This window comes from Homalodisca vitripennis, chromosome 3, assembly GCF_021130785.1.
Source record: "Homalodisca vitripennis isolate AUS2020 chromosome 3, UT_GWSS_2.1, whole genome shotgun sequence".
NCBI classification, from domain to species: Eukaryota; Metazoa; Arthropoda; class Insecta; order Hemiptera; family Cicadellidae; genus Homalodisca; species Homalodisca vitripennis.
In genome coordinates this window covers 205683951-205707352 of record NC_060209.1, presented here as the reverse complement: position 1 = coordinate 205707352, position 23402 = coordinate 205683951, and the positions used below count along the sequence as shown (strand labels likewise).

Here is a 23402-nt window from a genome sequence, read left to right as displayed (position 1 = left end):
GTGAGTATTTGGCATCAGATAGACCCCAGCAAGTGGAAGCGTGTTGCATTTGGGTGCTCTCCAGTGATCTTGTTCTTAGTAGTGAGTATTTGGCATCAGATAGATCCCAGCAAGTGGAAGCGTGTTGCATTTGGGTGCTCCTCAGAGACCTCGTTCTTAGTAACATAGACAGTGTGAGTATTTGGCCTCAGATAGATCCCAGCAAGTGGAAGCGTGTTGCATTTGGGTGCTCCTCAGAGACCTCGTTCTTAGTAACATAGACAGTGTGAGTATTTGGCCTCAGATAGATCCCAGCAAGTGGAAGCGTGTTGCATTTGGGTGCTCTCCAGAGATCTCGTTCTTAGTAGTGAGTATTTGGCATCAGATAGATCCCAGCAAGTGGAAGCGTGTTTCATTTGGGTGCTCCTCAGAGACCTCGTTCTTAGTAACATAGACAGTGTGAGTATTTGGCCTCAGATAGATCCCAGCAAGTGGAAAGCGTACTGCTTTTTGGTGCTCTCCAGAGACCTCGTTCTTAGTAACATAGATAGTGTAAGTATTTGGCCTCAGATAGATTTCTGCAAGTGGAAGCGTACTGTTTTTAGGTGCTCTCCAGAGACCTCGTTCTTAGTAACATAGACAGTGTTGGCTCGTAGGTTGCACCCAGTTGGATCTAATATTACTGTCTATTTTATACTTTGAACATACGCATTTTGGTTCAAGTTTGCATCAACGTACTTGCATGGTAAATGTGAAAGCACTTAAGCTTTCCGTATTTTCAGAATACACTGAATAAATGCTTCGTTGTCAATTATTACATTTTCATGTAATTTTTGGGTATGTCAATTTATGTATACTTTAAATTGTAGAAATATTAAGGGAGATTAAATATATTTTGGTTAATCTGAACAAATATGGATGAAGCACCGACTTCACCCTATTGACACCAAATTGGTCACAAATTATTCTTTTGTCATAATTTGATCCACAGGATACCCATACAAGTTTCTATTTTTTTAATCAATCCATTAATACGTCGTGTTCCTTTTTTAACTCTATCTCCTTGACTAAAAGGGTGCTGAACTATAAATAACTGTATTAACATGTCGTTCAGTTGGAAAATGTCTATTGTCTTCACAACATATTCAAGTAAACATGTTCATTGCTGTAAACATTTATTTTGGCCGTTTAAATTGCCTGCAGGGGATGGTGACTAAGGATATGTATGGAATTCTAAACTAAGTTGGTTCATGGACTTATCATAAATATAGCGATTTTGTTATATTACTATAAGGCAGGGATTTCACATCACTCAAGATAGAATCTCAGTTTGGCTAATGCAATGGTAAAATATAAGAATCCAACCTTACATCTTGCCAAGGAATTAATACACATTTACAAGATTTCAGAAGAATGTACGTCTATGAAATGTAATCTGAAGGTATATTTTGGTATATTGAAGGTAATCTGAAGGTATATTGAAGTCACATTAACATAAACTATATCAGTGGTCTGCCGCGTCATCCGATCTAGTGCTGGATAGCTCGTATTTCGTGCTTAGCCGTATTCCTGTGTTATTTGCGCTGTAACTGTTTCATTGTCAGTTGCTTCGACTGTAAGACGATTTGTTGTGCTGGATTATCTAAATTTAAATAAGGCAGATGGGGCTAGACCTCAGTCACTACTGATTATGTACTTATTGCTACAACATGATCATAAAATGTGTCAGTGTACCCGCTGTACTAAGACTATCAAGATCCAGTGTACCAACAAAATGCAGATTGGGCTAGAACTCAGTCACTACTGTTCCTGTACTTATTGCTGCAACATGACCATCTATCAAGACCAACAAAATGCAGATTGGGCTAGAACTCAGTCACTACTGTTCCTGTTCTTATTGCTGCAACATGACCATAAACGTTATCAGTGTACCCGCTGTACTAAGACTATCAACATCCAGTGTACCAACAAAATGCAGATTGGGCTAGAACTCAGTCACTACTTGTTCCTGTACCTATTGCTGCAACATGACCACAAAATGTGTCAGTGTACCCGCTGTACTAAGACTATCAACAGCGCCAAAGCAGTCTGATGGCCTAGATAAAACTACCGTAATTTGTTAACAATATTATGAATATCACAAAACTAGCTAAAAATGTTAGTAATTAAAGATGTGCTAAAATACTTCATTTTTCTTTCTTAACATTGCGTTTTGAACGCGTACAAGACAAGGACTAGACATTCCTTTAAGGATTAGGTGATCTATGAGATGTAGGTAAATTCTTCAATTATTTACCAATCAATTTACTACGTTCTATCCCTGGCAAAATGCGTTCTATACGTGCCAATATGTGTTCTCGGCCAACAAGACACAACTAATTGTGTTGTCAGAATGGTTTTGTATATTATTGTAACTTAAGTGAATAATATAACAACATATAGTAATTAGGAGGTGCACAATTAAATAAACAAATTAATAAAACAAACATTTACTATTTAAATTTAAATTATTAGGTTACACGGTCAAACTCAATGTTGGTTACGATCGGGATCCAGGCAGTACGAGCTGAGTTCTCTCAGAGAACAAGGCTTGTCGCAGCATTCGTCCACGACTCCTCTTCTGACCCGAGTCATCAGAGACACTGCACGGCTGCGGCTCCACCATGGGCTCGACTCCGGGTACAGATCTGCAGACATACATACTCTAATTACACTACTAGGTGCAATAAACTATACAATCAGTGGGCTACTCTGATTCAATATGACAAAATGTATTCCTCAATGCACTAACAAATTATGATTGAATTCTGGTTGAATCAGCAATTTTGTAGAATTATATTTGGAGCAATTCAACAAAAAAAAATTTAACAAAGCGTTGGCAAAATAAGATATTATATGAATTTTCCATTCAACTAATTTCTGGTTCTATGTTTGATTTTACATTTTTAATTGAAGTATTTGCTCGAAATATTAGCTAAATCATCTTAAATAAGCTAAAATACACACTAATATACTCTGATGCTACTTAAGAATACAATATCATACCACTAGTCAGCTGGTTCCGTTTGTTGTACTTGTTGTCACAAATGACCATGAGTGACTGTGTGAGTTGCTCGCCACACACCTGCAGCCTGGAGCGTTTCTGCAACCAGTTCTGGGCTCCCTCCACACACACAGCCAGCAACAAACACACCACCACTGCTGTCCGCCACATCTGGACACATCATCTAATGTTAGGGTTTCTGTAACCGGTTCTGGGCTCCCTCCACACACACACACACACACACAGCCAGCAACACACACACACCACCACTTGCTGTCCGCCACATCTGGACACATTATATAATGTTAGGGTTTCCTCATATCCGAGGCTTGGAAATATTCTTAAGTTACGTCTAGGAGGCATCCGTGTCTGCTAGCAGTACACTTGTCTATACTGTTGTCCGCCACATCTGGGCACATCATCTAATGTTAGGGTTTCCTCATATCCGAGTCTTGGAAATATTCTTAAGTTACGTCTAGGAGGCATCCGTGTCTGCTAGCAGTACACTTGTCTATAATGTTGTCCACCACATCTGGGCACATCATCTAATGTTAGGGTTTCCTCATATCCGAGTCTTGGAAATATTCTTAAGTTACGTCTAGGAGGCATCCGTGTCTGCTAGCAGTACACTTGTCTATACTGTTGTCCGCCACATCTGGGCACATCATCTAATGTTAGGGTTTCCTCATATCCGAGTCTTGGAAATATTCTTAAGTTACGTCTAGGAGGCATCCGTGTCTGCTAGCAGTACACTTGTCTATAATGTTGTCCACCACATCTGGGCACTCATCTAATGTTAGGGTTTCCTCATATCCGAGTCTTGGAAATATTCTTAAGTTACGTCTAGGAGGCATCCGTGTCTGCTAGCAGTACACTTGTCTATAATGTTGTCCACCACATCTGGGCACATCATCTAATGTTAGGGTTTCCTCATATCCGAGTCTTGGAAATATTCTTAAGTTACGTCTAGGAGGCATCCGTGTCTGCTAGCAGTACACTTGTCTATAATGTTGTCCACCACATCTGGGCACTCATCTAATGTTAGGGTTTCCTCATATCCGAGTCTTGGAAATATTCTTAAGTTACGTCTAGGAGGCATCCGTGTCTGCTAGCAGTACACTTGTCTATAATGTTGTCCACCACATCTGGGCACATCATCTAATGTTAGGGTTTCCTCATATCCGAGTCTTGGAAATATTCTTAAGTTACGTCTAGGAGGCATCCGTGTCTGCTAGCAGTACACTTGTCTATAATGTTGTCCACCACATCTGGGCACATCATCTAATGTTAGGGTTTCCTCATATCCGAGGCTTGGAAATATTCTTAAGTTACGTCTAGGAGGCATCCGTGTCTGCTAGCAGTACACTTGTCTATACTGTTGTCCGCCACATCTGGGCACATCATCTAATGTTAGGGTTTCCTCATATCCGAGTCTTGGAAATATTCTTAAGTTACGTCTAGGAGGCATCCGTGTCTGCTAGCAGTACACTTGTCTATACTGTTGTCCGCCACATCTGGGCACATCATCTAATGTTAGGGTTTCCTCATATCCGAGTCTTGGAAATATTCTTAAGTTACGTCTAGGAGGCATCCGTGTCTGCTAGCAGTACACTTGTCTATAATGTTGTCCACCACATCTGGGCACATCATCTAATGTTAGGGTTTCCTCATATCCGAGTCTTGGAAATATTCTTAAGTTACGTCTAGGAGGCATCCGTGTCTGCTAGCAGTACACTTGTCTATACTGTTGTTGTCCACCACATCTGGACAAATCATATAATCTTAGGGTTTCCTCATATCGAGCCTTGGAAATATTTTTAATTTACGTCTAGGAGGCATCCGTGTCTGCTAGCAGTACACTTGTCTATAATGTTGTCCACCACATCTGGGCACATCATCTAATGTTAGGGTTTCCTCATATCCGAGTCTTGGAAATATTCTTAAGTTACGTCTAGGAGGCATCCGTGTCTGCTAGCAGTACACTTGTCTATAATGTTGTCCACCACATCTGGGCACATCATCTAATGTTAGGGTTTCCTCATATCCGAGTCTTGGAAATATTCTTAAGTTACGTCTAGGAGGCATCCGTGTCTGCTAGCAGTACACTTGTCTATAATGTTGTCCACCACATCTGGGCACATCATCTAATGTTAGGGTTTCCTCATATCCGAGTCTTGGAAATATTCTTAAGTTACGTCTAGGAGGCATCCGTGTCTGCTAGCAGTACACTTGTCTATAATGTTGTCCACCACATCTGGGCACATCATCTAATGTTAGGGTTTCCTCATATCCGAGGCTTGGAAATATTCTTAAGTTACGTCTAGGAGGCATCCGTGTCTGCTAGCAGTACACTTGTCTATACTGTTGTCCGCCACATCTGGGCACATCATCTAATGTTAGGGTTTCCTCATATCCGAGTCTTGGAAATATTCTTAAGTTTACGTCTAGGAGGCATCCGTGTCTGCTAGCAGTACACTTGTCTATACTGTTGTCCACCACATCTGGGCACATCATCTAATGTTAGGGTTTCCTCATATCCGAGTCTTGGAAATATTCTTAAGTTACGTCTAGGAGGCATCCGTGTCTGCTAGCAGTACACTTGTCTATAATGTTGTCCACCACATCTGGGCACATCATCTAATGTTAGGGTTTCCTCATATCCGAGTCTTGGAAATATTCTTAAGTTACGTCTAGGAGGCATCCGTGTCTGCTAGCAGTACACTTGTCTATAATGTTGTCCACCACATCTGGGCACATCATCTAATGTTAGGGTTTCCTCATATCCGAGTCTTGGAAATATTCTTAAGTTACGTCTAGGAGGCATCCGTGTCTGCTAGCAGTACACTTGTCTATAATGTTGTCCACCACATCTGGGCACATCATCTAATGTTAGGGTTTCCTCATATCCGAGGCTTGGAAATATTCTTAAGTTACGTCTAGGAGGCATCCGTGTCTGCTAGCAGTACACTTGTCTATACTGTTGTCCGCCACATCTGGGCACATCATCTAATGTTAGGGTTTCCTCATATCCGAGTCTTGGAAATATTCTTAAGTTACGTCTAGGAGGCATCCGTGTCTGCTAGCAGTACACTTGTCTATAATGTTGTCCACCACATCTGGGCACATCATCTAATGTTAGGGTTTCCTCATATCCGAGGCTTGGAAATATTCTTAAGTTACGTCTAGGAGGCATCCGTGTCTGCTAGCAGTACACTTGTCTATACTGTTGTCCGCCACATCTGGGCACATCATCTAATGTTAGGGTTTCCTCATATCCGAGTCTTGGAAATATTCTTAAGTTACGTCTAGGAGGCATCCGTGTCTGCTAGCAGTACACTTGTCTATAATGTTGTCCACCACATCTGGGCACATCATCTAATGTTAGGGTTTCCTCATATCCGAGTCTTGGAAATATTCTTAAGTTACGTCTAGGAGGCATCCGTGTCTGCTAGCAGTACACTTGTCTATACTGTTGTCCGCCACATCTGGACAAATCATATAATCTTAGGGTTTCCTCATAATCGAGCCTTGGAAATATTTTTAATTTACGTCTAGGAGGCATCCGTGTTTGCTAGCAGTACACTTGTCTATACTGTTGTCCGCCACATCTGGACAAATCATATAGTCTTAGGGTTTCCTCATAATCGAGCCTTGGAAATATTTTTAATTTACGTCTAGGAGGCATCCGTGTCTGCTAGCAGTACACTTGTCTATACTGTTGTCCACCACATCTGGACACATCATCTAATGTTAGGGTTTCCTCATATCCGAGTCTTGGAAATATTCTTAAGTTACGTCTAGTAGACATCCGTGTCTGCTAGCAGTACACTTGTCTATACTGCTGAGACACATTATCTCAAACAATAGACAAATAAAAAAATAATGTTATCTAGTTTAATGTTACCAATAAACAAAGAATGATAAAAATTAGTGGAAAAGGTAATAGTCATTACATTATATATACATTATATTTATTCTAAATGCATCGTTTATATTTCAGTTCCAAAGCAATTATCGTTTCTGGAAAGAATCCTCGTTCAGGTATTTCAGTGTACTTTCCTGAGTTTTTTTTTATCTCCTTACACTTTTTCTATACTTATGTCTCTGCAAAAATGTCATATCACAATGACAAGGAAGCCGACCAGTTTCTAATACCTTATGTGCAAACGTTTACAGGCTTGTTAATCTTGTTGGCTTGTTAATCTTGTTGGCTTGATAATATTGTTTAAATAGTATTCCGAATGCATTAGATACTTTAAATTAGCCACTGGCGCAACCTTTACTAAAACGTATAGTAACTGTATCTTTAAAAATTTCGTAAGCATTATATCACTATACTTATTATTTTATTTTTTGTATTCTTATATTTTCTAAATTTAAAAATGCAGCCTCTTTAGTGACCTTCATCTGAAAATGTCAACATCTTTTAGTGTCAGTTAAATTTGGATTATGTTTTATAAATATTATTATTCCTCACTGAATTATAAAATTTTCCAGGAATCCTTTTCGAACTTCCTCTTCTTTAAAATCTCACTCTAACTTCAATGATTATTTTTTTTAATTTGCTGAATTGGTTCAGCCATTTAAGACTTGCGCTTACTCAAACATTTAGTAATTTGTTTTTATTTGAGATTTTTATTATATCTGAATGTGGTAATATTATGTTTTTAATCAAATGTCAAATCACTGTCTAATTGGGTTAAGGTTATGGAATGCTCTGTCACAAGATTCAGAAAACGGTCTTGTTCAAACCAGAGCATCACATGAGCGAGAATTTAAAATTAAGATTTAAGTCGTTAAAATGGTATTCAAAGTAAATATGAATACAATTTTTGAAAATATTTTAAATAATTATAATACAATATACAGGTGTTATTTAGACTAATTATATCTAAGAAAGCAAAGGAAAGATTACAAAAATATGGATGTCTAAATACGTGAAATATGAAACTAAAGTAAATAGAGATTGTTTACCTACGAAAATCTGATTCATTGAATTATAATTATCATATAGGTAAATAAATTAAATTCGGGAAGAGAATAAATGCGTTAGTTAGGGGCACTAAAATGACAGAGGGAGTACTTATTACATATGTGAACAGATGTTAGATAAATGTGGAAAAGAGTTAAAATATAAATGTGTAAGAAGGAAAACAGAGATCCCAAAATATGAAACATCTGGACCATAAATAGTTTTAACAGAAGTTATGTGACAAGATCATCCACCAGGAAGGTGCAATAACCAAAAAAATCACAAGATACAAGAGATAAGGAATGTTTTTAGCTTTTATATAAGCAAGACGATAAGCGCTTACGGTATAAGTTACATATATCAAGTTACATATACATCATCTAGCATTTTACTGCTTGGGAGGGTACTTTGAGTGTGAGTAGCCAGTATTGCAAGCGTTTTGAAAATATTTTGTTGCAATAGAAATACATCATCTAGCATTTTACTGCTTGGGAGGGTACTTTGAGTGTGAGTAGCCAGTATTGCAAGCGTTTTGAAAATATTTTGTTGCAATAGAAATACATCATCTAGCATTTTACTGCTTGGGAGGGTACTTTGAGTGTGAGTAGCCAGTATTGCAAGCGTTTTGAAAATATTTTGTTGCAATAGAAATACATCATCTAGCATTTTACTGCTTGGGAGGGTACTTTGAGGGTGAGTAGCCAGTATTGCAAGCGTTTAGAAAATATTTTGTTGCAATAGAAATACATCATCTAGCATTTTACTGCTTGGGAGGGTACTTTGAGGGTGAGTAGCCAGTATTGCAAGCGTTTAGAAAATATTTTGTTGCAATAGAAATACATCATCTAGCATTTTACTGCTTGGGAGGGTACTTTGAGGGTGAGTAGCCAGTATTGCAAGCGTTTAGAAAATATTTTGTTGCAATAGAAATACATCATCTAGAATTTTACTGCTTGGGAGGGTACTTTGAGGGTGAGTAGCCAGTATTGCAAGCGTTTTGAAAATATTTTGTTGCAATAGAAATACATCATCTAGCATTTTACTGCTTTGGAGGGTACTTTGAGGGTGAGTAGCCAGTATTGCAAGCGTTTTGAAAATATTTTGTTGCAATAGAAATTTTAAATAAATTCCAATAAAAAATGATTAGCGAAAATTCCTTCCAGAAAGACAAGGAACTGAAGGTTACTATGATTATTTCAATTTTCAGTTAAATTAAGGCTGTCATGTCCTACGCCTAGGTATTAAAATATAGTTACGTTATTGTTTAATAGTTTACTCTGGGATGTCTGTTCAACTAGAAAACTTAGAAATATGAATAGACATGCCACTGAAATGTTTATAAGATATAGACTAACAGTTAAAGGCCTTAAATAAACTCAGTGATAAAACCTCATATGAATTTGGAGTTTTACATGGAAGTAACTTGGGGCCTGTGCTGTTCAATATTCACTATGTATACTTCTTGTCACCAAACATGTAAAGATATTGGTATATCGAGACAATATTGGCTAAATATTGAAACTTAGCTAAGGATAGGGTGCAAGGCATTTTAATACTGTACATAAATGGGTGCTGCCACTGGATGTGAATCACAAGAAAATTATTATTAATTTTTCAAATTAATAAATATTCGCAAAACATATTAAATACCGTAACTTTAATGTCCATGCTCACTACGAGATAGTAATCCAAATATGTACGTAACGCGTGATTGCATTGAAATAACCGACAACTCCTGGCTACTTTGTATGTCGGAAACAACGAAAAAATACCAGTTTTTGGCACTTTTCTACTAAACTACATTTTTGAAAATTCAAAACTCGGAAACTTGTGATCCTATCATTAATTAGAAGATGACTATTTTTTAATGTTGTTGAGTATGTGATTGACAAATGTTGACATGAAAACCCCCAATCTTAAAATGCCCAAATTGTTATTATGTATCGCTGATATTTTAAGTCAAGCTAACGTGATTCAAGATATGGTACTAAAGGGCCAATTATTCGAAATATACAATCTCAGAAAAAACATTTTTAACTATTAATTTGCTTAAAGATGTAAACGTGAAAAGTATATGAGTTTTTAAGAACTATTCTTGGAGATCAGAACCTTTAGATTTCTGAGTTTGAAAACTGACCACTAACTAGTGAAGTCAAAATAATGGGAGTTTGAACATCAAAACAAATAATTTACAAACTATAATTTTCTGTTCTAGTGCCGGCATAAACGAAAAAAGTACCGGTTTTGACGCTAAAAACTAAACTAAAACTTAGAACATTCAAAACTTGGAAACTTGTGGTCATATTAAGACCATGTGTTTATGTGGTTTGTTTTATGTTATAGAGTACGTAATTTTAGAATTATATGAACATAATTGTAGTTATACTACTATAAATCTTTTAATATAGTTTAGAAAAATGCTGTATTGGTCTAAAGGTCATCTTGGAAATGAATTTTTGTAAAATCCTAATTACAATTAGTAATTTTTAACGCAGTTTCAATTGGAGGCGACCGAATGGGTAGAGTGGTTGTTGTGGGTTTGTAGGTTCGAGCGTGTCAAAGTCCTACGATTGTGAACACGGGTTTGTAATGTTATTTTACTGATTCAAACCTTTCTTATTCGTAGGTATCTAAAAATATAGTAGTTTTAATTAATTAAAAGAATGTAAGTGTTTCAGACATTAAAATAATTGGGAATGTTACGAGCAATATTATTTCGTTCTCTGCCAATGAGTAGTAATTAATAATTTAATAAACTAAACAAATTAAAATGATCGAAAACTATCTGTATATGCTATGACATCCCTGTAGTACCTATCGTAAGCTTACCTTTAGGGAAGAGAAGAGAAGGTCCAAGAGAGATATACCGTTATATATACGATGTTGTAACTATTTATACAGTAGTCACAGTCGGGCCGACAACATATTAGAATGTTAATGAAACTGTCCTATATTGACTCCTTCAGTGCCAGTAATCACACGACCTTGAGTCACCTGAGTTAAACAATCCTCCGTTAAATTGGATTCCAGAAATACCGACATGTACTGGCGCACTTTCCTCGTCGCTCTGAGAAGGAACCACAGTGGACTTGTTCTTAAAGTCTGTTTTTCTCGCACGCACTTCACGTGCCTCTCAGATCTTGTTTAAAGTGTATACGTACAATAACAATATGCGATGAACACATAATGTCATAATGAACACATGTGTTTTTACATAGCTGAGTTAGAGGTAAACTTTTTTGTAAGTGTGTTGAATCCCATTTTGCCTCTTTTGAGAAAAATATTTTAAAAACCATTCCTAACGAGAATGCCGAACACTTCTTAAATAAAAACAACGACTTTCTAACATCAGGAAAATAAATCGACGATAGACGCAGTGGTGAGTTCTTTTGATACATTTGTGGAGGGGCTAGAACGTCAGGATCACACATTAAGTGTGTTGCTTGACTTTTTAAAGCATTCGACTGCGTTGACCATGAAACACTGCTTGACAGACTAGAATCTCGTGGCATCCGAGGAGTGCCACTTTAGATTTGAATTTGGCGCGTAATCTATCAGTAGCCGCGAACACGATGGTCAGCTGCACCGACCTTTAGGTTATAGCTTTAACAATGGTAGCCTACTACTATCTGGAATTCTACTGGACAGGTTCTGGTAGGATGATTCCTGCCTAGGTTAGCAAGCGGAGACCGGAGGTTGTTGCGGAGTCGTTGTGCGGCTATCGAGTGGAGTGGACCGGGTATAAGTTTATGTACATTTTGTAGGCTTAAGAATAATAGTTTGGGAACTTTCGGAACCGTATCTAAATTATTAGGTTATCTTTCCTCATCAAAGCTGGTTGGGTTTGGATAGGGGAAATCTAGTGGCGGATCCACAGTAAATAATTATTCCTCTGGAAAGGTGTCCTCTACCTAACCAAATATTGGTAGCACGAGCCGTCCGCCTCGGATTCCCAACACCATTCCTAAGCACTTAATTCAAATTCACGCATACCGTCCAATTTTTCGTTTTCGAATAACACACCAGTGGTAATTATTCAAACAATGGAGTAAATCACCCCAGGGCAGCGACCGACGCAACGAGGGAAGCAGCGACCTTCACCAACAGGATCAGATAACTAAATTAGTTATAATCATTATATTAAGCTTAAATTATAAACTTTTATTACACAAATTAAATCAAAGATTTATTTTATTGATCACAATTTAAAATTATTCATCAATATTAATAGTCCAACATTAACAATTTAAAATTGTTTCCCATTTTAATAAAGTACATCTGAAATAACTTAACATTTATTAATTATAAACTACTAACAATATAAAGTCTCTTTTTAACAAAAACAAGTAGAGTTACAATTTATATATTTTTCTTTGATTATTGCTAGTAACCTGAAGTACGCTTTCTATCAGACTACAACATTACATTTATTTCACTAGGTGTATTACAGTATTTTGTGTGTGTTAACGTTTACTGATATAACTGTCCTTTTACAGCTGTAGATTTACAGCTTCAAATCTTTATTAAAATATTTTCTTAAGGATTGTCTTTTTTTACATTTATAAACTCGTAGTTGTTAACTTAGTGTACTTCAATTATAATCCGAATTAGATTTTGTTTTTATTTGGAACTACAGTTGACATTTCTCGACACAAGATACGCCAGTTTACCGTGTAGGCACGTAATTGTGTAAGCAGAGTCTAATTATGTTACTCTACGTTGTGTATTTTAAGCAGTTAATATAAATTGTTCTACAACAATCAATTAAAAGTATGTTATAATTTCCGGCCAATGTTTTATGGCACTACGTAAGTTATATTACTTTGTAGGCCTACGTTATTTGACTTGTTTTCGTATTCTCTTAAATAATTTGTTAAGGGAATGATTTCTTTAAATTAGTGTAATGACGTAGCCTTTTAGATGTGTATCTATTGGTTGTATTATTTAGTGTTAAACGCATAATAATGAATGGTGCTTTTCTTTCTGTTAATGTAAATTGCAGCTTGCGACTATCATTGTAACTAACCTTGAGTTACGAATACAGGTAAGATAATGGGTGACATTGTTATTATTTGTTATTGCTAATATTTTACTTTCAGTAGAACCTTAACTTTTTTGGTGTAAATATATCTTTTCTTGGAAATATGTTTAATGCGTTTTATTCAATCTTTATAAACAAAAATATGAGCTTTAATGTTAAATACTCTTTGGGAGCTAAAATGGTTTGTCTATCAATTGTAAGAACTAATTTTTTGCCAATCTGTGAACTAGCAAATGACTGTTTTAATATGACAGTTTACTATTAAACTTATTACTCATAGGTTAACTTTTGCATTACAGTTTGGATACGAGCATTTGTTTCAGGTACTTAAACAGTTGTTATAATAATTATATTTCTAACAACTCAAACTTAGTAATATAATAACGTTTTATTTATTTACAAGGGATATACAAGCGTGTGTACAGATTAAATGTTATATCAATAAAACTAATAAAATTGTAACATAAATATAAAACTAATTTATCAAATATTAAAGTATTTGTTTTAACTATTTGACATTTCCAGTAGGTGTTGCTTGGTTTCCTCAAAACTAGGTCAGCCCATGCGATGCCTCTGGCACGGTTGTGGGTGCTGTCTTGTCCCAGGAAACTTTGGATGGCAGCCTGGCACCTGTAGCTTACGCTAGTCGTGCCCTGAACCTCCATGAAAAAACTACTCAACATTTGAACTGGAGGCTCTCGCTGTTGTGTTTGCTTTGGAAAAGTTCAGAACTTACTTAGAGCATAGAGAATTTTCTGAAGTTGCTTAACCACCCCAGGAAAATTGGAAAAATAACGCGATGAATTGCTTTAATAAACACATTTAAATTTCAATTCAGTAACATTAATGGCAAAGAGAACGCTGTTGAAAGACCCCACAACACCCCAAGAACATGACACAAGTTCAACACCTTCCACAAGCAAACCCCAAAAATCCAACCTCAAAAAATTCAGTTCTTTTCTCTTTGACAGAAGCCTTCCAAGACATAAGAGAACATCAAGCCTTAGACCCAGAATTAAAAAATATAATTAAGTCAATTAAGTCTGGACAACACCTCCAAACTATGAAATAAATGATAGTCTTAGTTTATAAAACTCCTTACCCAGAGCAGACCGCGTGATGCTGTTCCCAAACAACTATGTATCACAGTCCCCAGTTGGAGCACACTTAGGAATCTCCAAAACTATGTATCACACGTCCTCAGTTGGAGCACACTTAGGAATCTCCAAAACTATGTATCACACGTCCTCAGTTGGAGCACACTTAGGAATCTCCAAAACTATGTATCACACGTCCTCAGTTGGAGCACACTTAGGAATCTCCAAAACTATGTATCACACGTCCTCAGTTGGAGCACACTTAGGAATCTCCAAAACTATGTATCCGTCCTCAGTTGGAGCACACTTAGGAATCTCCAAAACTATGTATCACACGTCCTCAGTTGGAGCACACTTAGGAATCTCCAAAACTATGTATCACACGTCCCCAGTTGGAGCACACTTAGGAATCTCCAAAACACTATGTATCACACGTCCCCAGTTGGAGCACACTTAGGAATCTCCAAAACTATGTATCACACGTCCTCAGTTGGAGCACACTTAGGAATCTCCAAAACTATGTATCACACGTCCTCAGTTGGAGCACACTTAGGAATCTCCAAAACTATGTATCACATGTCCCCAGTTGGAACACACTTAGGAATCTCCAAAACTATGTATCACACGTCCCCAGTTGGAGCACACTTAGGAATCTCCAAAACTATGTATCACACGTCCCCAGTTGGAGCACACTTAGGAATCCCCAAAACTATGTATCACACGTCCTCAGTTGGAGCACACTTAGGAATCTCCAAAACTATGTATCACACGTCCCCAGTTGGAGCACACTTAGGAATCTCCAAAACACTATGTATCACACGTCCCCAGTTGGAGCACACTTAGGAATCTCCAAAACTATGTATCACACGTCCTCAGTTGGAGCACACTTAGGAATCTCCAAAACTATGTATCACACGTCCCCAGTTGCAGCACACTTAGGAATCTCCAAAACTATGTATCACACGTCCCCAGTTGGAGCACACTTAGGAATCTCCAAAACTATGTATCACACGTCCCCAGTTGGAGCACACTTAGGAATCTCCAAAACTATGTATCACACGTCCTCAGTTGGAGCACACTTAGGAATCTCCAAAACTATGTATCACACGTCCCCAGTTGGAGCACACTTAGGAATCTCCAAAACTATGTATCACACGTCCCCAGTTGGAGCACACTTAGGAATCTCCAAAACACTATGTATCACACGTCCCCAGTTGGAGCACACTTAGGAATCTCCAAAACTATGTATCACACGTCCTCAGTTGGAGCACACTTAGGAATCTCCAAAACTATGTATCACACGTCCCCAGTTGGAGCACACTTAGGAATCTCCAAAACTATGTATCACACGTCCCCAGTTGGAGCACACTTAGGAATCTCCAAAACTATGTATCACACGTCCTCAGTTGGAGCACACTTAGGAATCTCCAAAACTATGTATCACACGTCCTCAGTTGGAGCACACTTAGGAATCTCCAAAACTATGTATCACACGTCCTCAGTTGGAGCACACTTAGGAATCTCCAAAACTATGTATCACACGTCCCCAGTTGGAGCACACTTAGGAATCTCCAAAAACTATGTATCACACGTCCCCAGTTGGAGCACACTTAGGAATCTCCAAAACTATGTATCACACGTCCCCAGTTGGAGCACACTTAGGAATCTCCAAAACTATGTATCACACGTCCCCAGTTGGAGCACACTTAGGAATCTCCAAAACTATGTATCACACGTCCTCAGTTGGAGCACACTTAGGAATCTCCAAAACTATGTATCACACGTCCCCAGTTGGAGCACACTTAGGAATCTCCAAAAACTATGTATCACACGTCCCCAGTTGGAGCACACTTAGGAATCTCCAAAACTATGTATCACACGTCCCCAGTTGGAGCACACTTAGGAATCTCCAAAACTATGTATCACACGTCCCCAGTTGGAGCACACTTAGGAATCTCCAAAACTATGTATCACACGTCCCCAGTTGGAGCACACTTAGGAATCTCCAAAACTATGTATCACACGTCCTCAGTTGGAGCACACTTAGGAATCTCCAAAACTATGTATCACACGTCCCCAGTTGGAGCACACTTAGGAATCTCCAAAACTATGTATCACACGTCCTCAGTTGGAGCACACTTAGGAATCTCCAAAACTATGTATCACACGTCCTCCAGTTGGAGCACACTTAGGAATCTCCAAAACTATGTATCACACGTCCCCAGTTGGAGCACACTTAGGAATCTCCAAAACTATGTATCACACGTCCCCAGTTGGAGCACACTTAGGAATCTCCAAAACTATGTATCACACGTCCTCCAGTTGGAGCACACTTAGGAATCTCCAAAACTATGTATCACACGTCCCCAGTTGGAGCACACTTAGGAATCTCCAAAACTATGTATCACACGTCCCCAGTTGGAGCACACTTAGGAATCTCCAAAACTATGTATCACACGTCCCCAGTTGGAGCACACTTAGGAATCTCCAAAACACTATGTATCACACGTCCCCAGTTGGAGCACACTTAGGAATCTCCAAAACTATGTATCACACGTCCTCAGTTGGAGCACACTTAGGAATCTCCAAAACTATGTATCACACGTCCCCAGTTGGAGCACACTTAGGAATCTCCAAAACTATGTATCACACGTCCCCAGTTGGAGCACACTTAGGAATCTCCAAAACTATGTATCACACGTCCTCAGTTGGAGCACACTTAGGAATCTCCAAAACTATGTATCACACGTCCCCAGTTGGAGCACACTTAGGAATCTCCAAAACTATGTATCACACGTCCCCAGTTGGAGCACACTTAGGAATCTCCAAAACTATGTATCACACGTCCCCAGTTGGAGCACACTTAGGAATCTCCAAAACTATGTATCACACGTCCCCAGTTGGAGCACACTTAGGAATCTCCAAAACTATGTATCAACACGTCCTCATTGGAGCACACTTAGGAATCTCCAAAACTATGATCACACGTCCCCAGTTTAGGAATCACAAAACTATGTATCACACGTCCCCAGTTGGAGCACACTTAGGAATCTCCAAAACTATGTATCACACGTCCACAGTTGGAGCACACTTAGGAATCTCCAAAACTATGTATCACACGTCCCCAGTTGGAGCACACTTAGGAATCTCCAAAACTATGTATCACACGTCCCCAGTTGGAGCACACTTAGGAATCTCCAAAACTATGTATCACACGTCCCCAGTTGGAGCACACTTAGGAATCTCCAAAACACTATGTATCACACGTCCCCAGTTGGAGCACACTTAGGAATCTCCAAAACTATGTATCACACGTCCTCAGTTGGAGCACACTTAGGAATCTCCAAAACTATGTATCACACGTCCCCAGTTGGAGCACACTTAGGAATCTCCAAAACTATGTATCACACGTCCTCAGTTGGAGCACACTTAGGAATCTCCAAAACTATGTATCACACGTCCCCAGTTGGAGCACACTTAGGAATCTCCAAAACTATGTATCACACGTCCCCAGTTGGAGCACACTTAGGAATCTCCAAAACTATGTATCACACGTCCTCAGTTGGAGCACACTTAGGAATCTCCAAAACTATGTATCACACGTCCCCAGTTGCAGCACACTTAGGAATCTCCAAAACTATGTATCACACGTCCCCAGTTGGAGCACACTTAGGAATCTCCAAAACTATGTATCACACGTCCTCAGTTGGAGCACACTTAGGAATCTCCAAAACTATGTATCACACGTCCCCAGTTGGAGCACACTTAGGAATCTCCAAAACTATGTATCACACGTCCCCAGTTGGAGCACACTTAGGAATCTCCAAAACTATGTATCACACGTCCCCAGTTGGAGCACACTTAGGAATCTCCAAAACTATGTATCACACGTCCTCAGTTGGAGCACACTTAGGAATCTCCAAAACTATGTATCACACGTCCCCAGTTGGAGCACACTTAGGAATCTCCAAAACTATGTATCACACGTCCCCAGTTGGAGCACACTTAGGAATCTCCAAAACTATGTATCACACGTCCTCAGTTGGAGCACACTTAGGAATCTCCAAAACTATGTATCACACGTCCCCAGTTGGAGCACATTTAGGAATCTCCAAAACTATGTATCACACGTCCCCAGTTGGAGCACACTTAGGAATCTCCAAAACTATGTATCACACGTCCTCAGTTGGAGCACACTTAGGAATCTCCAAAACTATGTATCACACGTCCCCAGTTGGAGCACACTTAGGAATCTCCAAAACTATGTATCACACGTCCCCAGTTGGAGCACACTTAGGAATCTCCAAAACACTAAATCGGTTAAAAATAACATTTTACAGTACTAATCTTACAACAACAATAACTAACATTGTTATACAGTGCCAGCTGAAACCGCACCTCCCCGCCCGCACACCCAAGTAGACAATTAGGAAGCTGGCACCCATGGTGGCGAAAGGGAGGGCGGATCAGAAAAATCCTAGAAGGAAAAAAGAAAAACACCGTGGATGCGTGCTCAGATTAATTTACTAATTAATTAGAATTCAACAACAAACCACAGATTAACAAAAAAACAAAGACATCTTTCACCAAGATAAGAACCTTCCTCTCGTGATGACATTGGTCTGACAAATTAAAAAAAAAACTCGCGAACACGATTGTCAGCTGCACCGACCTTTAGGTCATAGCTTTAACAATGGCAGCCTACTACTATCTGGAATTCTACTGGACAGGTTCTGGTAGTATGATTCCTGTCTAGGTTAGCAAGCGGAGAGCGGAGATTGTGTCGGAGTCGTTGTGCGGCTCGTGTAGAGTAGACCGGATATAAGTGATCGTCTAGGCTTAAGTGTTATAGTTTACGGAACTTTCGGAACCATATGTAAATTATTAGTTTATCTATTCACCATCAAAGCTGGTTGGGTTTGGATAGGGGAAATCTAATGGCAGATCCACGGTAAATAATTAGTCCGGTCGCGACGACACGAGGTCGCGGGCTTAAATAATGTTTAAGTCAGAGAGCTCAAGTGGTTCAGATCTCAAACCAATTCATCTGTGTTATAGAGTTCCTCAGGGCGTTAGTTAATCAGGGGACGTGACATACACGGGTATATGACTCGAGGCATAGATAACTACCGTACTGGAAGGTACAGACGGTGGTTTATGGCCTTCGCAAGCAGGAGTTCATTTTATTAACAGATAGCATAGCACAATTCTATAAAAAAATTCCCAAACTCCCAAGACATCCAAAAACTTGACGCATTTGAAGCCCTGTTTGGTGTCAAATGCATTCTACAGCGTTGACGAGTTTCTGGCATTTAACTGGGAGACCGCTCAATTCGATACCTGACTCCAGGGCTGGGTGGGGGGAAGTGGGTTGAGATTGGCGAAGGATGAATGAGACTTGAATTTATGAACAATGATGTAAGTTTGGAAATGTGGTGTGAGAATTTAAAATGTACAATAAATTATAAAGTTTGCCATACAATGTGTAATTGTTACGAGCAATAAAATATTTGATTTTATCATTGAAGTAAATTGGCATGTCCCAGCTGCGGAGCAAATATCGCTGTAACTACGTAATTTTGCAGTTTAAAATAGTTTCTTTTCCTCTCTTAGGAGTTTAGAAATTGCACCTAGTCCTAAAAGGACATTTGCAGTGCTTCCGGAGTGACAGTATATTCTGGATTGGTAAGGAGTAGGGGCCGCCTCCTGTCGAGATCCATGTGGAAGAATTTAGGGCATTCATCTGTCATGTTTGCATAGAAGAAGGGGAAGCCTGATCTGAACCATCCTCTTCAGTGAAATCAGGGAGGGGGTGGCACGTCCTTATGTCCAGACTAGCAAGAACCTTCGAATCTTAGGGATCGTCACCAACTCCAACTTATGAAGTCAATAACTGTCGTGGTCTCTTGTGGAGTTACGATTCGTAGTCAACATTGAGTAGTTTCACCTTTGGTTTATTCAGCTGTTAAACCATGCCATGTGGTCCAGGTTAAAGATTAAAATGATCCACAAAAACGGGAGTGGTGTTAGTATTATAAACTTTGCGACATCAGAGGATGTGTCCTTGTTAGGGTCAGCAGTAAACAACCCGTCTGGGTCATATCATCTCCTCTGTAATATGTGTTAAGACAATATCCACAAGGTTTTGTGTGATCTTGTTGGAATACTTCATGCCGAGCTGAGGAGCAATTTTCCCTCTCCACACCAACTTTGATGTCACAAATCTTCATTTCGGTCAGGAATTGTATTCCAAATATTCTTATTATCCAACTACAATTTACTAACGTATAAATTTCTATCAAACCAAAATTGTATCATTTATTTATTATTGTTTTTCCTCGTAAAGAAATAGACATAGTTTCTCTGAAAGAAATCGAAACCGTACCATATCGGTTCTGAATTCAGAAACAATAGTACCAGATCTGAGAACGAATTTAAAGCCGACTGCAGTTTAAAGATGGCCGAATTTCAGATTCAATGATCAATTCGAGAAATGTGAAAGCTGAAGCCATTCGGCGATTTTTGTGGATTTCAACATCTTTGACTTTATACACCACTCACGCACAACACCATCACTCAGGTGTTCTTCGTAAACACGGCACATTCTCCGGTGGAGTTCTGCTGCACTATTCTGTTCTGCCTACAGGAAACGGATAACACTCCTCAATTCACATTTGTCGGTAAAATCGAATAAAGGCAGCCATGTTTAGCGTGATTCAGCATAAGCTAGCTACGTTAACTCGGCAGTGACAAATTTAGCTTGCATTTTACTCTCTCGAAGAAATTACCTCCATTCTTAAAGGATTTGCTTAATACTTCAATTTATGTAATGTTCTATCCATTTCTATTAATAAATGAAGTCTATGTAGCCTATATCTTGTTTTAAAATTAAAATACCGTTTCATGCAATCGTAGATTCTGTCGTTATAGAATATGTAAAGGTGTATTGAAAATTACCTTGTGAGTCATATCACATTACGTGTGACACTGTTATTAATTTTTATCTATATGTGCCTGACACGAAAAACACGAAAAGCTGTTAAATAAATGATCTATTTACAACATTATCTAATAAATAGTCTTCTTTGTTTCATCATCGTAGGAGAGGGGGCATTTCAGGTCAAATGTACTTTCTGGGAATTAATTGGGGGGGGGGGGGGGTGGGGGGGGGGGGGGGTGGGGGGGGGGGGGGGTGGGGGGGGGGGGGGGTGGGGGGGGGGGGGGGTGGGGGGGGGGGGGGGTGGAAAAAAAAATGATAAAAAACAAATACTGTATATAAAATGAAATAATAAAAGCATCTTGACATTACAGACACATACATATATACACACACATATATACACACATATACACAAATATATATACATACATACACATACATATTTGCATATACAAATATTAAAATTAAAAAAAGAAAAAAAAAAAAAGAGTAAAGAATAGAATTAAAGTACGACTTATGTTTGTACAAGAAAAATAAACTACTATATTAACCATAAATTGAATAAAAACACTTATCAATAAATATAGCAAGCGTTCAAATAAAACATCTTAATTTTTTAAAACATAATTAATAAATTATAAAGTTTCGAGAAACAGGTGTAGCGTAGACGTTTGTTATGATTGGAAGTAGTTAACTATAGTTGTAGTGTTTAGAAGCGGTAATGATTAGTAACGGTAAGTGGGGGTGAGGAGAAATTCAGCATTATCTGGGCCGATCATCCGAAGCCAGGCAGTAACCAGCCGCTTGAAGCCACTGACAGGCTCGTCCTGCAGGTCCCTTATCACAGAGGGCAATTGTCTGTAGAGCGTGTTGGCGACGTAGTAGGCATTCGTAAGGTTAATAGACAGTTTAATGACAGGGACCTGCAACCCCACACTCACAGCGTTCCTGGTCGGGTAACCGTGAGCAATAGGGGTGAGGACGACATCTTTATGAGAGTAGGTGTAGACCAGTACATTCCTAATAAATAATTGCCTAATTGTAAAAATATCATTTTCCCTAAATAACAAGGTTGATGAATAATGCCTTTGTTTATTAAGCGCTGCCTTAATTATAGATTTTTGAATAACGTTTAGTGGTTCCAATATGGTCCTGTAAGCCCCTCCCCAAGCGATAATACCATACTGTAAAACTGATTGTACATACGAGTAATAAACTGTTTTTATCTCCATTATAATTTAGAATTTGGCCTAATTGATAAAATATGTAAATACATTTTCTTAATTTAGACTTTATACTATTAATGTGAGGCTCCCATCTGAGTTTTGAATCAATTATTACACCTAGATACTTATACTGGTCCACCCTCTCAATCAGCTGGCAATTGCAGGTAGTATTATACAAGTCTCCGCATGAGTGCAATAACAGCCGTAAATCAGCAGGTGGCTCGCTCGCGGTGCGTAAAGCAATAGGCAAGCATTTAGTTTTACCAACGTTCATCGATAAAATATTATCACAAAACCATGTATATAATAAATTTAATTCTCGAGAAGCGGTGTCGTATACATCATGCCAAGTTTTACCATTGAAAAATTACAACCGTATCATCAGCGAACAAGAGAAGCTTTCCCGTAATATTCAATTTATCTAAGTTATTTATATAGATTAGGAATAACAACGGACCCAGCGTACTTCCTTGAACCACGCCGTACTTTACTTCCAGTGGTTCACTACTAATATTATCAATATTAACAATTTGATTTCGACCACTCAAATAACTTTTAAACCAATTTAAGGTCACTCCCCGGACTCCAATACATTCCAATTTATTAAACAACAAATTTCTATCTATGGAATCAAAAGCTTTGGCTAAATCAATAAAAACAAGTAATGATTTATAATTTTCCTTTAAATATTCGGTTATAATTTTATTAATATCAAAGAGTGCGTCAGAAGTATTTTTACCTGGCCTAAATCCAAACTGCGATATCGACAAAAGATTATGTTTTTCAAGATAATTCTGAAACTGATATTTTACGCACTTCTCCAGTAATTTACCAAGCACACTAAGTAACGAGATCGGTCTGTAATTATTCATATCTGATTTGTCATTAGATTTATACAAGGGAATTACTTTGGCTGTTTTCAATTTTTCTGGAAAAACTCCCGAAGCAATGCTAAGATTAATCAAATGTTTTAGTGGTGAAAGAAGGTACTTTAAATTATTTTTTAAAATCGATGTTGGTAAACCATCGAACCCGGGAGCCGAGCCACCGCGCATCTCGGCAACGTATCTCTCCACCTGGCTGTCGGTGACCGGGTTCAGCTGG

General features: G+C 38.6%; 1 protein-coding gene across 1 annotated transcript; it reads right to left on the bottom strand.

Annotated features, from left to right (window-relative positions):
- Positions 1-2452: 2452 nt before the first annotated feature.
- On the bottom strand, positions 2453-6763 carry LOC124358573 (bombyxin A-2 homolog). Its single transcript, XM_046810875.1, has 3 exons — positions 6695-6763; positions 3025-3193; positions 2453-2666 (listed from the first exon to the last, which is right to left on the bottom strand). Exons 1-3 carry the CDS (start codon positions 6761-6763, stop codon positions 2509-2511), a joined length of 396 nt encoding a protein of 131 aa, XP_046666831.1. The 3' UTR covers positions 2453-2508.
- Positions 6764-23402: the final 16639 nt, after the last annotated feature.

What these genes read in the sequence shown, in the direction of transcription:
- LOC124358573 (XM_046810875.1), bottom strand. Translation starts at nt 6,763, where the DNA reads ATGTGTCCAGATGTGGTGGACAACAGTATAGACAAGTGTACTGCTAGC. An exon ending in GACACGGATGCCTCCTAGAC is followed by an intron (nt 3,194 to 6,694) that starts GTAAATTAAAAA and finishes TGATGTGTCCAG; the next exon opens with ATGTGGCGGACAGCAGTGGT. An exon ending in ACGGAACCAGCTGACTAGTG is followed by an intron (nt 2,667 to 3,024) that starts GTATGATATTGT and finishes GTATGTCTGCAG; the next exon opens with ATCTGTACCCGGAGTCGAGC.